The sequence below is a fragment of the Chiloscyllium plagiosum genome, chromosome 27 (genome assembly GCF_004010195.1).
Source record: "Chiloscyllium plagiosum isolate BGI_BamShark_2017 chromosome 27, ASM401019v2, whole genome shotgun sequence".
NCBI classification, from domain to species: domain Eukaryota; kingdom Metazoa; phylum Chordata; class Chondrichthyes; order Orectolobiformes; family Hemiscylliidae; genus Chiloscyllium; species Chiloscyllium plagiosum.
This window is the reverse complement of record NC_057736.1, coordinates 8,146,892-8,163,569: the sequence shown is the minus strand read 5'-3', so window position 1 is coordinate 8,163,569 and position 16,678 is coordinate 8,146,892. Positions and strand designations below refer to the sequence as shown.

Genomic DNA, 16,678 nt, shown 5'->3' with positions numbered 1-16,678 from the left:
TGGGAAGCACCGAGAAGCTAACTACTTCAATTGTTAAAGATACCACAGTTTAAATAAATCTGACCAAATTTAAGTAAAATGGGAAATAATGTTGCAGGAAGTGGGCAGTATTGCCGATCGTGTAACGCCCAATCCCACGGGAGGGGTTAATATCTGGGATTGTGCAAAAAGATTACGCCAGTGCTGTAGAAGCAATCTCTGATAGACAAGTCGGTCAATGCAAAGTGGGGAAGGAATGTACAAAGCAGGAATGTGCTGTAAATGCATGATTGACTTGATCTGGCGTTAAGGAGAAAGTGAGGTCTGCAGATGCTGGCGTTACTCAATGAAGCAGCGAAGGACAACTTGGGACGCGTTGACGCCGCGCTATAACGTTCCCTGTGAAAAACGGGCGTGTAGGATATTGCAAGGGGAAGGACAGAGGGATGGAGCAGGAGGAGGAGGAGGGAGGGATCCAGAGCAGAGGCGGCACCTCCAACCCCTGACTCTCTTTGTCCCCTGTTCCCGTTTCAGTTGCCTGTCTTGTTCACTTCCCTCCGCAGGGACACTTTCTTTTGTGTTCTAGTGTCGTTACTGCTTAAAAAAAAAGCCTCTGCTGTACGCATGGAAACTACAAGGAATAATGTGTTACCAGCAGCGACACAGAGAAGTGGGGAGCTCCGGGATCGGCACCAATCCCGGGAGACATGAGAGATTAATTTTTATTTCAACAGGCAAGGTAAGAACCCACCCCCAATTCGAGTCTGTTTTGTGGCGTGAATTTGACAAAACAGTCGCTTCACGCTGTGAAAGTGAAGTTTATTGAAGGAGCCTGAAAAATAATTTGTTTTAATCTCTCAGAAACACAATGGCCCGGCTGCTTTCACTGTTGCCGACAGAAAGTTTATGGTTGCAATTTTAATTTAAAGGAACTTTAACAGAAGTGAAAGGACAGGAATCCAATCTGTGACCCTTCATCAATAGTTCACTTTAGACTAACTAAAAATAATATTTAATTCCTATTGATTAAAGAGGAATTATTTGGAAATGCCTTAAATGTAGATCACTTAAGTTCAAAGTGGACTTTGAATGACAAATAAAAACCGCTATGAAACCCAAACATTTAATTGCATCTTAAAGCAGTGCTTGGTCCGAGTCATTATTGTTTCATCTCAGGTACGGTCAAAGTGTGGCCTAGTTTTTATCATCTCAAGCTTTCAGCCTCATTTCATCTTGATTTTGTTTGGTCTTTATTTTGTCAATTTTATTGCAAACAGCTTCCTTCTCTGTGTCGCTACTGGTAACACATTATTCCTTGTAGTTTCCATGCGTACAGCAGAGGGTTTTGTTTTAAGCAGTAACGACACTAGAACACAAAAGAAAGCGTCCCTGCGGAGGGAAGTGAACAAGACAGGCAACTGAAACGGGAACAGGGGACAAAGAGAGTCAGGGGTTGGAGGTGCCGCCTCTGCTCTGGATCCCTCCCTCCTCTCCCTCCTCCTCCTCCTCCTGCTCCATCCCTCTTGCAATATCCTACACGCCCGTTTGAATTTTCAGTCGCTCTTCGAAAGACCAAATTTGTCATTTTAAATGCTCCCACATCTTCCCTTGTTCTCTATCCCGTTTTCCTCTGTACAATCTCAGACCTACCTCACAATTGGTGTCACCTAAGCATTTTCTGTGAATTATTTTCAATCTGTACTCCTTTAGTTTTGACATTGTAATTTTTCTTCTCGAAAAACTATACATTTAAGATCAAGAAAGTGCATGGGATTGGGAGCCACAAAATAACAGTCAGAAGAGTTTAAAATTGGGAAGGAACTTTGTGGATTTATAGAAGTTCAAAAAAAAGAAAATAATGAGACCTGAGAGTGACAAATTATCCAAGTCATGGTGGTTTCTAAATCAGGATGTTAAGAGAAAATGACAAAAATTACTCCAGGTACTCAATTTCCAAAGGTCGTTAGGTTATCTAATTATGTCCTTCAGAACTAGGTCTGAACAAAGATCACTGGACAGGAAATGTTAGCTCTGTTTCTTTCACCCCAAATGCAGCCAGACCCATTGAGCTTCTCTTGCACTTCTTTCAGATTTCCAACATCTGCAGTTCTTTGTTTTATTGTAGTACCTACTGTAGTCTCCTTGTGCCTTGTAGATGGTAGACATGCTTTGGGAGACAGAAGCTGAGTTATTCATTGCACAATAGCCACAATATTTTTATGGCTAATCCAGTTCAGTTTTTGATCTTTGGTAACTCCAGAAAGCAGGGAATTCAGTTATGCTAAAACCTTTGAATGTTAAAAGATGATGGTTAGATTGTCTCTTGTTGGAGATTGTCATTGACTGACACTTGTGTGCTTCAGATGTTACTTGCTGCCACTTGTTAGCCCAAGCTTCAATGTCTTCCAGTCCTTGCTGTAAATTGCTCCAGTATTTGAGGTGTTGTGAATAGTGCTAAACATTGCGTAATCGTCAGCGAACATCCCCACTTCTGAATTGAATGTGGGAAAGGACATTACTGAAGCAGCTGAAGAACTCCAAACCCTGGCAACTTCTTATTCCATTGGTCTCCTGGAACTGAGATAATTAATCTTCAACAACATGACCATCTTGTTTTGTGCTTAAAAATGTGTTGCTGGAAAAGCGCAGCAGGTCAGGCAGCATCAAAGGAGCAGGAGAATCGACGTTTCGGGCATAAGCCCTTCTTCAGGAAGAAGCCCTTCTTCTTATGCCCTGAAGAAGGGCTTATGCCCGAAACATCAATTCTCCTGCTCTTTGATGCTGCCTGACCTGCTGCGCTTTTCCAGCAACACATTTTTAAGCTCTGATCTCCAGCATCTGCAGTCCTCACTTTCTCCATCTTGTTTTGTGTTAGGTTTGACTCCAACCAGTAGAGGCTTTCTTTTCCTAGTTTTCTAAAGCACCTTGATGCCACATTCAATCAAACCTGCCTTGATTTCAAATGCAGTCACTTTCACATTTATCTCTGATGTTCAGCTCTTTTGTCCATGTTTGGGGAAAGAAGCTGAGCAGTCCTGCAGAACCCAAAATGAACACCACTGAGCAAGTGGTTTTTGGACATACCTTCTGACATTTGGCTGAGTAGAAATGAGGATAATTGGCTGGGTTGGATTTGTCCACAGCACATATGTGGACAATTTTCCACGTTGTGGGGGACATGTCAGTTGTAACTGTACTGGAGCAGCTTTGGCTTAGGGGATTTTGTTATAGATTTTGCAGTATCAAAGTCTTCAACCGCTTCCTAATATCATTGGAGTGAGTCCAATTGGTTGAAGACTGGCACCTATGTTGTTGTGGACCTCAGTAGTAGGAGCTGAAAAATGTGTTGCTGGAAAAGCACAGCAGGTCAGGTAGCATCAAAGGAACAGGAGAATCGACGTTTCAGGCACAAGCCCTTCTTCAGGAATGAGGTGGGTATGCCAAGCAGGCTAAGATAAAAAGGTAGGGAGGAGGGACTTGGGGGAGGGGTGCTGGGAATACGATAGATGGAAGGAGGTTAAGGTGAGGGTGATAGGCCGGAAAGGGGGTGTGGGCGGAGAGGTCGGGAGGAAGATTGCAGGTCAAGAAGACGGTGCTGAGTCTGAGGGTTGGGACTGAGAAAAGGTGGGGGGAGGGGAAATGAGAAAGCTGGAGAAATCTGCATTCATCCCTTGTGGTTGGAAGGTTCCTAGGCGGAAGATGAAGCGCTCTTCCTCCAGGCGTCGTGTTGCCATGGTCTGGCGATGGAGGAGGCTGCAAGTAGGTGGCCTGTCTCCCAATGTATGGACATCCGTCAGAAATTCACCTGCACCTCCACACACATCATTTACTGCATCCACTGCACCCGATGTGGCCTCCTATACATTGGGGAGACAGGCTGCCTACTTGCGGAACGTTTCAGAGAACACCTCTGGGACATCCGCACCAACCAACCCAACCGCCCCGTGGCTGAACCCTTTAACTCCCCCTCAAGTCTCTCCTCCCTACCTTTTATCTTAGCCTGCTTGGCACACCCTCCTCATTCCTGAAGAAGGGCTTATGCCTGAAATGTTGATTCTCCTGTTCCTTTGATGCTGCCTGACCTGCTGTGCTTTTCCAGCAACACATTTTTAAGCTCTGATCTCCAGCATCTGCAGTCCTCACTTTCTCCTCAGTAGTTGGAGGTCTGGAGTCCAGGTCTTCCAGGGCAACTCTTCTTGACTCTACACCACTGTGCCCCCACATCCTGTGCGTCTGTCCTGCCAATGTGACAGGAAAAGGATGTATATATCTACAGATCTGTCACATCTAATTTTGTGAGTGCAACTGTGTCAGGCTGTTGCTTGACTAGTTTGTGGAACAGTTCTTCCAACTTATGCAAAAGTCTCCAGATATTGGTTAGGAAAACTTCACAGATTTGTCAGGGCTCTTTTTGCCATTGACCTATGCTGGTCAGTGACAATGCCAGGTCATCTGTCCATTTTAATTCCCTCGTTTAGACTTTGTAGAAATTACAACTAAGTAGCTTCTGGAGCAGTGTAGCATCAACCACATTGCTAAGGGCCTGGAGTCACATATAGGACAGATCAGCTAAGGATGATAGATTTCATCCCTTAGGGATATTAGTGAACCAGATGGATTTTGGTTATTTGGTCATTGGCCTTTTTCTTCATTCCAGACAAATATTTAATGCAAATTTCACCATCTGCCATGGTGGGACTCAAAACCCTGTCCCTGAACATTAGCCTGAAGTTCTGTATGACTTGGCCAGCAACATTACCACCACACCACTGCCTCCTGACACTGTTCATACAAAAACCGGTGTAGAACCTGTCCCAAAGGCTGCATGATCAATGTAACTTTTCAAACCTGTTGATTAAGTGTCAATGCATATCAGACAGAGGCTGGTAAATGATATTGATACTCCGATTAGTTGAATTCTTTAGCAGAACACACTCAAGGCATTGACTGGCCTCTTCGATCTTATGTCCTACACTAAGGGCTTTGTGTATTACCTATGTGTATTTTTAAAACCTCCAGACGTGTTGCACAGTTTTTGACAAAGTTAAACTAATTCAATTAATTACATTTTCTATTTTAAATTCTGCATAAGAGCTGGAAAAAGGAGGTCTGCCATGTGTTCAAGCTGTTCCACCATCCAATAAAACCATGTCTCATCTCCTGCCCCACTTTTGATTTCTTTATGTCTACAAATCTGTTAATCTCAACCATTCAGCATCTAAAGTCCCCTGGTAGAGAGTTATGAAGATGAACACTCTCTTAGTGGAGAGGTTTCTCCTTATCTCAATCCTCGATGGCCCTACTGCTCACCATTGTTAAAGATCAGAGGTTAAGAATTGCTAGATAGATAGGATCTAGTCATGAATCTTTCTGGTCAGTGTTTCATTCCAAGTTCACAATTCACAAACTCCCATGAAACTGATTACTTGTTTCCTATGTACCCAGTTCTCATCCAATTAACCATAGTTAACATACAACCATTGCCTACTTGCTAATTCCATTTGGTTTCAGGCATCCTTGAGAGACCCTATAAGATATTAACAAACATGAGATTGTGACCTTTAATTCTGAAAAATTCTTCTAGCGTCTTTGTCATCAAGCCCTTTAAAAAATGATTCAATGAGATCACCTCCTTTCTCTAAACCCTAGAGAACATAGGCCCACTCAATTTCAATTCCTCTTCAATACACAACTCAAAGTCTTTGATTGCATTTAGTTCTTCTCAGCTCATCCACAACTGATGCTCCAAATGTAATACAGAATGAAAATGTCTGAAATAAACCTGAAACCAGGTAGGGGATTGACATTCTCATATCAAGGAGCAAGGTCATAAATCATTAAACAATATGCTGTCCATCAGTGTGAAGCCTTGTTACGAACACAAAATGGGTAATGTTTTTCCAACTAATGCACTGTAATTTGAGTCTGGACTTTCACCCCCGAATGTAGTGAGCTTATTGCACTCTCTTGGGGGAAAAAGTGCCCAAATGGCAGCATTTTTATGCTGGGGTTGGGGGCAAGAAAGGTAACGATTGCCGGATGGATTTGAGCCCCTGCCCCAGATGCAGATTGGTGGAGTGCCAGCATTTGGTCCCTCTGTGATTTCATGTCCTCCACCTGATCATAGCTCATTATAGCTAACATGTTAATTTTTCTCCCTCCCATCCACCTCAATGCCCCTAATGTAAAATACTCAGGTACCATGCTGAGCTGAAGTAAAACAAAGTTCTGAATATTTATTACAACCTTTTTTTAAAAGAAATATTCATTCTTGAAAGCCTATTCAACGCATTTAGAGTCAGAGCTCTACAGCATGGAACAGACCCTTCAGCCCAACTCGTCCATGCCAACAACGTTTCATAAACTGAACTAGTCCCATTTGCCTGCATTTGGCCCATATCCCTCAAAATCTTCCCTATCCTTGTACCTATCCAAATGTCTTTTAAATGTTGTAATTGTACCCACCTCTATCACTTCCTCTGGCAGCTTCACCCTCTGTGTGAAAAAATTGCCCCTCAGATCCTTTTAAATCTTTTCTATCTCACCTTAAACCTATGCCTTCGAGTTTTGGACTCTCCTACCTTGGGGAAAAGACTTTGGCTATTCACCTTATGTATGCCCCCTCTTGATTTTATAAATCTCTACAAGGTCACCCTTAAGCCTCTTATGCTCCAGGGGAAAGGTGTCCCAGCCTCTCCTATAACTCCAACCCTTCAGTCTTCGTTGCATCCTTGTAAGTCTTATTTGCATCATTTCCAGTTTAATAACAGCCTTCCTATAGCAGGGCAACCAGAATTGGACATAGTACTCCAAATGTGGCCTTACCAATGTCTTATACAGCTGTAACATGATGCCCCAACTCCTGTACTCAATGCTCTGACTGAAGCCAACTGTGCCAAACGCCTTCTTCACTAAACTCCTCAGAAAAACAAACGTATTCATGATCATGTATCAAAGATAGCTAATCCTTTAATAACCTCGGCGAACCATCAGTCAAACTGTAAACATGCACACCTACCCTGTAGAAAAGCAAGGTTATGCAAGTTAGATGAATATTAATAATTATATAATGATAGCGCTTAGGGTTATGTCAACAAACAGCTAATTAAATTGCCAGAGTAGATTTATTTTGATTGACAGTTACCGGCAGGATTTTTAAAAATTCAGTTAAAGGACAAGGGATTTAAGCAACAGTAATTTGACAAATCTGCATACATTTTTGCTCTTCAAGAACATTTATGTCTACTGTAAAAGTATGCATCAGGGTAGGCCCTTGTTTCAATTTCTCTCCATCCTCCAAACCATCAGTGAAAATGGTTTCCAGGATGTGAATTTTGTATCTGGGTTCCATCTGCTGTTTTGCATGTCCACAGCTACTGTGCATCTCCACAATAATTGAGCAGTGTGAGACTGTGCTGAAGCTGAAACTGAATCATTACCGAAACAACTTTTATTAAAGTAAATATAAAAAGTTCTTGGATAATCTGTACATTAACTTTAAACATTTACGTGTCAGATTGTCCTGATGGAGTTTTTCTAACAATGTTTCACTGGCACTCGTGGTAAACAGGCACGCATTACTTGTCTAATCCCATGTTGAGACCATTATAGAGTACGGATACAATTGAGTGCTGTTAACTTGGCATCACTGTAAATCTAGAGGATGCAAGACTGATTATCATTACAGTTTGGATCAGGCCAATGGAACAACACACTCCTTGCTCTGTTAGCATCTTGTCTTGGGTGAAATAAGCTTGGGCATCTTGTTTTTGGTTCCTAATACCTACATTTTTATAACTTCTGATTAAAACAGAAAAAACTGCATTTAGAAAGGGCTTGTCTTAACTATTGGATGTCTCAAAGCACTTTGCAGCCAGTGAGAATTACTGCTGTTTAGTCACTGGTGTTATATGGAAAATGCACCACTCTTGACTGAGTAAAGTTCTCAAGGCACTTCAGAGTGGCAGTCATCAAACAAAAGTTGACACTGAGTTGATGCAGAAAAATATGAGGACAGGTGACTTTTGGTCTGTAAATAGACAATAGACAATAGACAATAGGTGCAGGAGTAGGCCATTCAGCCCTTCGAGCCTGCACCGCCATTCAATATAATCATGGCTGATCATTCCTAATCAGTATCCTGTTCCTGCCTTATCTCCATAACCTTTGATTCCACTATCTTTGATAGCTCTATTCAACTCTTTCTTAAATGAATCCAGAGACTGGGCCTCCACTGCCCTCTGGGGCAGAGCATTCCACACAGCCACCACTCTCTGGGTGAACAAGTTTCTCCTCATCTCTGTCCTAAATGGTCTACCCCATATTTTTAAGCTGTGTCCTCTGGTTCGGACTCACCCATCAGCAGAAACATGTTTCCTGCCTCCAGAGTGTCCAATCCTTTAATAAGGATTTAATAATCAAACCCAATGAAGCAAAGGGAGGGAGAGATGCTGAAGAAGCTGGAGGAAAAGGAATAGCAAGCTTGGGGGAAGGAGTCATAGGGTTGAGAATGTTCAAGAGATAGGGAATAGCAAAAGAAGATTTAACCTGAATAAGAATTTTCTGTTTAAGTGTTAGGTTTGCTGATTAATGCAATTCAGCAACAATTGAAGTGATCTGCAAGACGGATTTTGTTTGAGATAGGATTTAGACAACAGAGGTTTGAAAACAAATGGCAAATTGCAGACAGCTTTCAGGGTGGATGGGATGGCCAGAACAATCATTGGATGAGTTGATTCTCCAGGGGACAAAGGCATGGATGAGGTTGCTGTAGAGATGAACAATGTTAAGAGGCAGTCTTCTTGAGAAAGCAAGAGATATGAGATCATAAGTGCAGCCCCTGGTCAAACACAGCACCAGATTCAGTCTGACAGTTGTGAGGGGAACATGAAATCAATGATGAAAGCTTGTGGTTTTGACTACAGTCCTTTTGGCCTCAGAGATAGCTGAATGGAACCGTGTCACATATGACGGTAGGTAACAGACCAGGAGTCTGAGTGTACAGAGGTAGCATAGGGGAGACATGCAAGAGATCAATCTCAATGTTTTCATCACAGATGTGGAAGCATCTGCTGTAGACCCTGTTGAGCTGACATGTTCTTAGGATTTGTCCAGCTTGCTTAATAATAATGCTGTCACTTGATGATGGACACCCAAGCCCCCACCCTGAGGGTATTCTATGCCCTTGCCACCCTCTCCAAGTAGTGTTCAACATGAAGGAGTACTTATTCATCCACTGAGGTGGGTATGGTAAGTATTAATCAGCAGGATGTTTCCTTGCCTGTGTTGATTTGACATGATATCTTAAGACGTCATGGATTTTGAAGTCAATGTTGACGATGTCAAGGAAAATTCCTGTTGACCATATGCCACTGTACCACCACCTCTGGTGGGTCTGCCTGCTGCCAGGACAGGCCATAACCAGGGATGATGATTGCGGAGTCTGGGATATTGACAAGGAGTTTTTCAGGACTGAGACTACGTCAGGTGGGGCTTTGAGATAGCTCTCCCAATTTTGTCATAAGTAGGCAGATATTGAGAAGAAGGATTTTATAGGGTGTACAGGGCTTTGTTTCCAGTGTCCAAGCCAAAGCCCAATGGCCTATCCATTTTCATTACTTTGTTTCAGCTTTGTACTATTTGATCCAACTCGATGACTTGCTTGGCATTTCAAACAGCATATCAGAGTCAACCACATTATTATGGCTCTGATATCGCATGTAGGCTAGACAGGGATGGCAGGTTTCCTTCCCTAAAAAACATTCATGAATCACAAGGGTTTTTACAACAATTGATAGTGGTTACATGTCATCATTCAATAGCTTTTAATTATAGATTTTGTTGTATTCAAATTTCACCATCTACCATGGTGGGATTCAATCCCATGTCCCCAGAAATTTAGACTGGAGTTTGAGATTACTTATTCAATGACATTACCACGACACCACAGACTCCATTTCCCTGTCCTCACACTTACATTTGTGAAATGGGTGATGAACATGCTTGAATTGTGTGAGATCCAGAATCCTGATTGGGAAGCTTCCAACAGGGGATTGAGTGGTGAAAAATATAGGTCTAGAATCATACTTGAGAACTTTAGAAATGAAAGGGTGGCTGAAGATGGAACCGCAGCTTACATAAACAGGGGGTTGAGGATTGGATGATATGGTATCCTAAAAGGGAGGAGGCTAATGCCTGAGATAACATAATATAAGAACAAGGAGCAAGAGTTGGCCTGACAGTTCCATTCAAAAATGTCATGGCTGATCTTCTACTATAATTTGGATTTTCTCCATTATCCCCAGATCTATTTGAGTCTTTAATCTCCATCCATTACTTGATCTTAGTCTTAAATACACTGGACAACCGAGCATCAAAACCCTCTTGGGTAGATACTCTCAAAGATTGACAACCCTCTTGTAAAATAAAGGGTTAAATGTACCAATAATATAATAATGACTACTGAGCATGTGAATAAGACCCCATGTCAGAATGATGTCAGATCACATGGTACTGAGACCCGATAAAGAAAGGCATTAGCAAACGTCCCATACCCTGTTTCTGTACATAGTGTAAAATTCGTAAATGTTATCTAGTTGCACTAGCTTCCTTCACTTCGAGGTCTCTGACCAATTCTGGTTTGTTACACAATACCAGATCCAGAATTGCCTTCTCCCTGGTCGGCTCCAGCACCAGTTACTCTAAGAATCCATCTCTGAGGCACTCCACAAAGTCTCTTTCTTGTGGCCCAATACCATCCTGATTCTCCCAGTCTACCTGCATGTTAAGGTCCCCCATAACAACTGTAGTAACATCTTTGCGACAGGCCAATTTCAGCTCCTGATTCAACTTACATCCGACATCCAGACTACTGTTTGGGGGCCTGTAGATGACTCCCAAGAGGGTCTTTTTACCCTTAGTATTTCGAAGTTCTATCCACACTGACTCTACATCCCCTGACTCTAGGTCCCCCCGCGCAAGGGACTGAATATCGTCTCTTACCAACAAGGCCTCCCCACCCCCTCTGCCCGTCAGTCTGTCCTTACGATAGACGTGTATCCTTGAATATTCATTTCTATAATAGTCTATAATAGTCTATAATTTATCCAAAATATCTTTCAAACTGACCACAAAGATTGTTGGTGTGAAGAACTGAACTTTCACACAATTGTAGGAAGAGTTGCTGTTCTGAGGCCAGGCACAGCAGGAGCTTCTAATCATCTCTCCACAAAGTGTGAGTGAACTAGGTGCAGAACATAGAAAATACTTCATTTTACTTCATTGCTGTAAAATCTAGGAATAAATGCTTGAATGATCTCCCTTTTAACCTAGAAAGATTAAATAAAGTCAAATAAAATATCCCTTGTATCAGTGGAGCAGCCTAATCGATAATGTCTCTTATCAGAAAGCTTGGCTCAGAGTAGATTCCAGGTTGTGCAGTGATGATCATTCTCTCATGATCTGCAAACATTGTCTACATGTAGCTTAACCTTGGGTCACAAAGGCTGCTAATATCTCTGTGCTTCTCCTTTCCTCTCAGTTATACTGAGTACAAGTGGAATTAGGGTTAAGAAAGAATGTGGATATTTTTAGTAAATAAAAGGAGGAAATGAAATTATTATTCTTATTTTCTTAACTACTTACCAACATGCCTGTTTTCATAGCCAAGAGCAGCCAAAATGATAACACCTTGTGGAATGTGCAGGAGGATTTTCAGCAGATGCCTGACTCCATAGGAATCAAAACAAAAATAGTTCAGCTTCCTGTTTTCTTGTGAGAAAGCAAGTCTGGAACAGTGCAGCCTCTGTAAACAGTACTTTACATATTGATGCCATTGACATCACCAACTTGCAAAGTACCACCGTTATTTTAATTGGCATGTTGCAAGTGAAACGTGGTATAGATTGGGATATTTTGACAGATGTAAGCAATAAAAGCTTTGTTATTCATACAACATTCCTTTCCGAATATTTAATTTACCCAGTATCTGGGTAACAAATCCTTAGGTTGTATGAAAAGCAAGTTTATGGTGTTTAAAATTAATTAGCTACTGAGTTGCCCAATGCTATACATTGTAGTTAATATTCTTTCAACTCTGATATTAACTGTTCTTGCAAGCTGGAAGTAAAGGATCCCATGGCATTACTTCAGAAAAAAGCAGGGGAGTTTTCCCCAGTGTCCTGGTCAATATCTATCTCTCAATCAATATCACAAAAACAGATGATATGGTCATTATCATATTTCTGCTTCTAGGAGTTTGCTGAGTGTGTATTGGCAGCTGTATTACATGTTACAGTTGTACAAAAGTACTTCAATGGCTATAAATTACTTTGGTATGTCTGATGGTTGTGAAGGGTGCTATAGAAATGTAAGTCTTTTATGAATTGCTTCAACATAGTATTTCACATGGGCAGTCAAGAAGACTTACAGGCTTCAGCTGAGGTTAATGGACAGAAGATAAATGGGCCCAGTTTAAAATCATATTGTCATTTTTAAAATGTTGATTATAAGCTCCTATGCAATATCTTAATTGGAAACAATCTTGAGCAACTTGACCTTCATGATATGCTTTTACTAGTAATATTTCCGTATCTCCACTGACTGGAGAGATTAGTTCTGGTTTCTTCCTTTATCAATTAGCAATTTGGAGCATAACGTTCAAGAAACCAGATTTAGACAAGTGAATATCATTTAGAGGGTTGTGGGACTTGATGAGTTTTCAGAGATGTGGAGTAAGACCATGGAAGGATTTGCAAAGGAGAGTGTAAATTTTAAAACTAAAGTATTGCTTGACCAGAAGCCAATGTTGCACAAGCACAGAGTGAATGGGTGTGAGCTAAAACCCAACAGAGGCAACAGCATTTGGAATGACCTCAAGATTACAGAGGGTAGAATGTGGGAGGCCTTGAAAAAGTTTCCTAAATAGGAGTGGGCAGCAAGAGGGAGAATTGAAGAGAGTGTATCCTGGTCAACAAGAAGCTGTTGGTGCCTGTGAGGGGGCAGTGGGAAGTGGAATGCCCATGAAGCTCGAGTCAGTGAAACAGAAGGTTTTCAATGGAAATTGGGCCACTTACCAACCATTCAGCACTCTCCTCTTGTACAGTATAAATGTTGTTTCTTTTTGCATTGACGTTCTTGCAAGTTGTCCTGATAAATGTATGAGGAAAAGATTTGACAAATGTCATTTTTCTCAGCATTATACCAATTCTGACTCTTTGAATAATTAATACTGGAAGTTTTCTTTGGATAAAGCACGTAATGTATTTACTTACAAGAAACTGGAATTATAAAATACAGAATTTATTTCATAGTATACAGTACAATATTGAACACAAATATAAGAAACAGACTAGATAATTGATTGATTGTTCTTTGCAATTACTTATTCCAAAACAAAGTTTTCATTCTCAGCCTGAGAGATTCAGTTCTGTTTTTGGTAAAATAGCGTGTTCATTCAATTTGAAATCTGATGTCTTTAATATAAAACTTGTGTTACAATGTGCTGTGCCCGGGCAGATCCCAGAAATCCTGAATGTTGGGCTCATTTATGGCAAAATCCCAAAAGTTTTCTATTGACTTGTAGGCAATATTGACAATTCTATTAGCAAAAAAGAGAGGTTTGTATTCAGACAAACTGCCAACAATAATTTGTCTATAATTGATCTCATTAACCTTCAGTAACTCCCTTCACTTGGCCCCAGGCTTTTACACTATTTTTAATCAGATTGAAGTACTTAAATATTGAAGTTCTTTTTTCATCAGAATATCCAAGCATGAGATTCAATGTATGACATTTGAAGCAAAAGAAGATGCAGTATTTTATTTTTAAATTATTAACCAAACCTTTCCTTCACCATAAACCAAAACCCCTATTAAAAGGTTGGTTAATATGATCAGTGTAACTTGGGTTGTAAAAGAAATATGAAACAAAATGATTGAATATTTCTTGCTGTTTTATATGAACATTGATGGTGTGAAAATGTTCTCCCGGCCATCAGCTGTGATACATTTTCCCTTAAGAGACATGTGCTTCTATTCCTGAAAGGAATACTCTTTTGACTAAACTCATTTAGACGCAATGCATCTGTCACAAAATGAAGAATGTTATTAATATTTCAAAGGAAACAATTTTTTTTTTATTTAGAATGGCTGGCAAATGACACCTGGTATCTCACCATCTGGTGACCTCAGAAAATGAAATTGCTTTGTAAAGCTCTAGCTTTCTGTGAAACACTGTAATCCAACAGATGATGTTCATCTGGGTCTGCCAAAGGGTGTCCAGCTGTCCCAGATTTTTTTTTAAAAATCACAGTGATATTTACTTATAATAATATAACTAATTACTGTTCACTTCTGCAAATTCAGAATTGTTAGTTTTTTTTATCTGAAAGATTAAAGACTTTTTCAGAAAAAAGCATAGGCGGTTACTGAACAAACTGATGCTAAGACACAGTTACTTCCTTGCTAAGTTGATTTCATTGGCACTTAAATGATGTCTCTTATCAGGCTGTGTCTTGATGTAACCATTCTCTAGGTCAATATGTAATGTTGTAGTCCATTATGGAATGGTTTGATGTATTTTAACTGTAACAACATAAAGGTCAAGGATGAGGAAAGGTTAACTGGTTCTCAATATCTCTCTCTACAAATGCATGTCTTTCTTTTTAAAGCAATTTTCACAACCATGAGATACATAAAGCCCTTTGGAAGTGGAGTCAACTGTTGTAGTGTAGCAGCTAATATCCAGCAAGCTCCCACAGACAGCACTGTGAGAATGATCAGATTGTCCGTTTTTGTGACACTGATGGATGGATGAATATTAGCCAGGGCAATTTTGCTGTTCTTTTTCAAATGAGCACCTGCATTCACCCAAACCGGCAGATTGGAAGAATCTTTCTCCTCCAACAGCACAGCACTCCCTCAGTACTACACTGAAGCTTTGGTCAGTTCTATACTATCAAGTAAATTCTGTATTTTATATTCCCAGTTGATTGTAAGTAAATATATTAGAGGTTTGCCTAATAAAAGCTTCAGTATTAATTATTCAAAGTCAGAATTGGTACATTGTTGAGAAAAATGACAAATTTCTCAAAACCTTTCCTCATACACTCATCAGGACAACTTGCAAGAAAACCAATGCAAAGGGAAAACAATGTTTATTCTGGACAAGAGGAGAGTGCTGAATAGCTGGCAGTTCCCTCAGTTCTGATTTTTGTGTACCACCTGGAATGAGAGCTGAAGCTGGAAACTTGTGATTCAAAGGCAAGACTAATACTAACTCAGCCACAGTTGAAACTGAACGTGCAGCTTGGCTTCCCCTGAAATTGACTTGTATGCCCTGTAAAGTGTAAATACTCTCAGCCTCCTATCCCACAAAGTAAGTCAGGGTGAGGTGTCCATATTTGACTTTCACCTTAAGACCCCATCCCCACTTGGGGCGGAGTCATTGCTACTGTCCGTATACCTGAATTCTTTTAAAAGGTTTGGGATTTTCTGGATTTTACGTCACCTTTTTCATGTAACTGAATACCTCAACCAAAACTGATTAGTTGGTCCTTCTGTGGTAGAAGTTGGTACTTCTATTTCTTCCAAGAATAACAATTTAAAATTCATCTCCAAATGAATTTTATAATTTGTGCTTATGATCTTTTATTTGTGATGAGGAGGTGCCGGTGTCAGATTGGGGTGGACAAAGTTAAAAATCATACAACACCAGGTTATAGTCCAACAGGTTTATTCAGAAGCACTAGCGTTTGGATTGCTGCTTCATCAGGTAGCTGGTGGGGCAGGATCGTAAGGCACAGAATTTATAGCACAAGATCATAGTGTCGTGCAACTGATATGGTATGTTGAATAAACTTAGATTGCTGTTAAGTCTTTCATCTTTTAGAATGGGTTGCAGATTTTGATTCATTAATATGTAATTCCCAGAACTACTTTCAAGTCACATTCCTGAGATAATTTAAGATTTTCTTTAAAAAAGTGACATCTCAGCTCAGACAATGCATTAAAAGCTGTGAGGTTAGAGTGTCTGTATTCCAATCTTGAATCAGACTTGGTTCTATTTCTAAAGTAGGAATTTATAAAATGTTACATGGATTGACTGCCTGCAGATTGTGTGCTTCTTAAGCAAAATAAAATGTTTCTGCAAACACAATTCTGCAAATGCTAATTCACCCCATAAACGTATGTGTGTGTGTGTGTGAGAAAAATGCTGTGAGTTTTCTCATTGCTGTGCAGGTATTACTCTGACCTACCTGCATCATTTGCCTCATATATGGGGCATGGGAACCCAGACTGTAGCTTTAGGGTGCAGGACCTGGAGCGTAGGGAGGTTAGGAACATGGCATCAATTTCAAAGGAGGGTGCCTGTAAACAGGAAAGTGGCTTGAAGTGTGTATACTTCAATGCAAGAAGTATACGAAATAAGGTAGGTGAACTTGCAGCGTGGGTTGGTACCTGCGATTTCAATGTTGTGGCCATTTCAGAGACATAGCTAGAGGAGGGACAGTGATGGTTGTTGCAGATTCCAGAATTTAGATGTTTCTGTAAGAACAGAGATGATGTAAAAGAGGGGGTGGTTTGGCATTGTTAACCAAAGGTAGTATTACAGAAGCTGAGACAACTTTGAGGACTCATCCACTGAGGTAGTTTGGGCTGAGGTTAGGAACAGGAAAGGCGAGGTCACCCTGTTAGGAGT

General features: G+C 40.6%; 1 protein-coding gene across 1 annotated transcript in view; it reads left to right on the top strand.

Moving 5' to 3' along the window:
* Positions 1 to 1,404: 1,404 nt before the first annotated feature.
* The window catches only part of LOC122563376 (transmembrane protein 200A-like), a 21,872-nt gene continuing 6,598 nt past the window's right edge, over positions 1,405 to 16,678 (top strand). Inside the window, exon 1 of the mRNA XM_043717116.1 lies at positions 1,405 to 1,921. Coding sequence (XP_043573051.1) covers positions 1,890 to 1,921 — 32 coding nt within the window. The 5' untranslated portion in view covers positions 1,405 to 1,889. The remainder of the gene's footprint in view (positions 1,922 to 16,678) is intronic.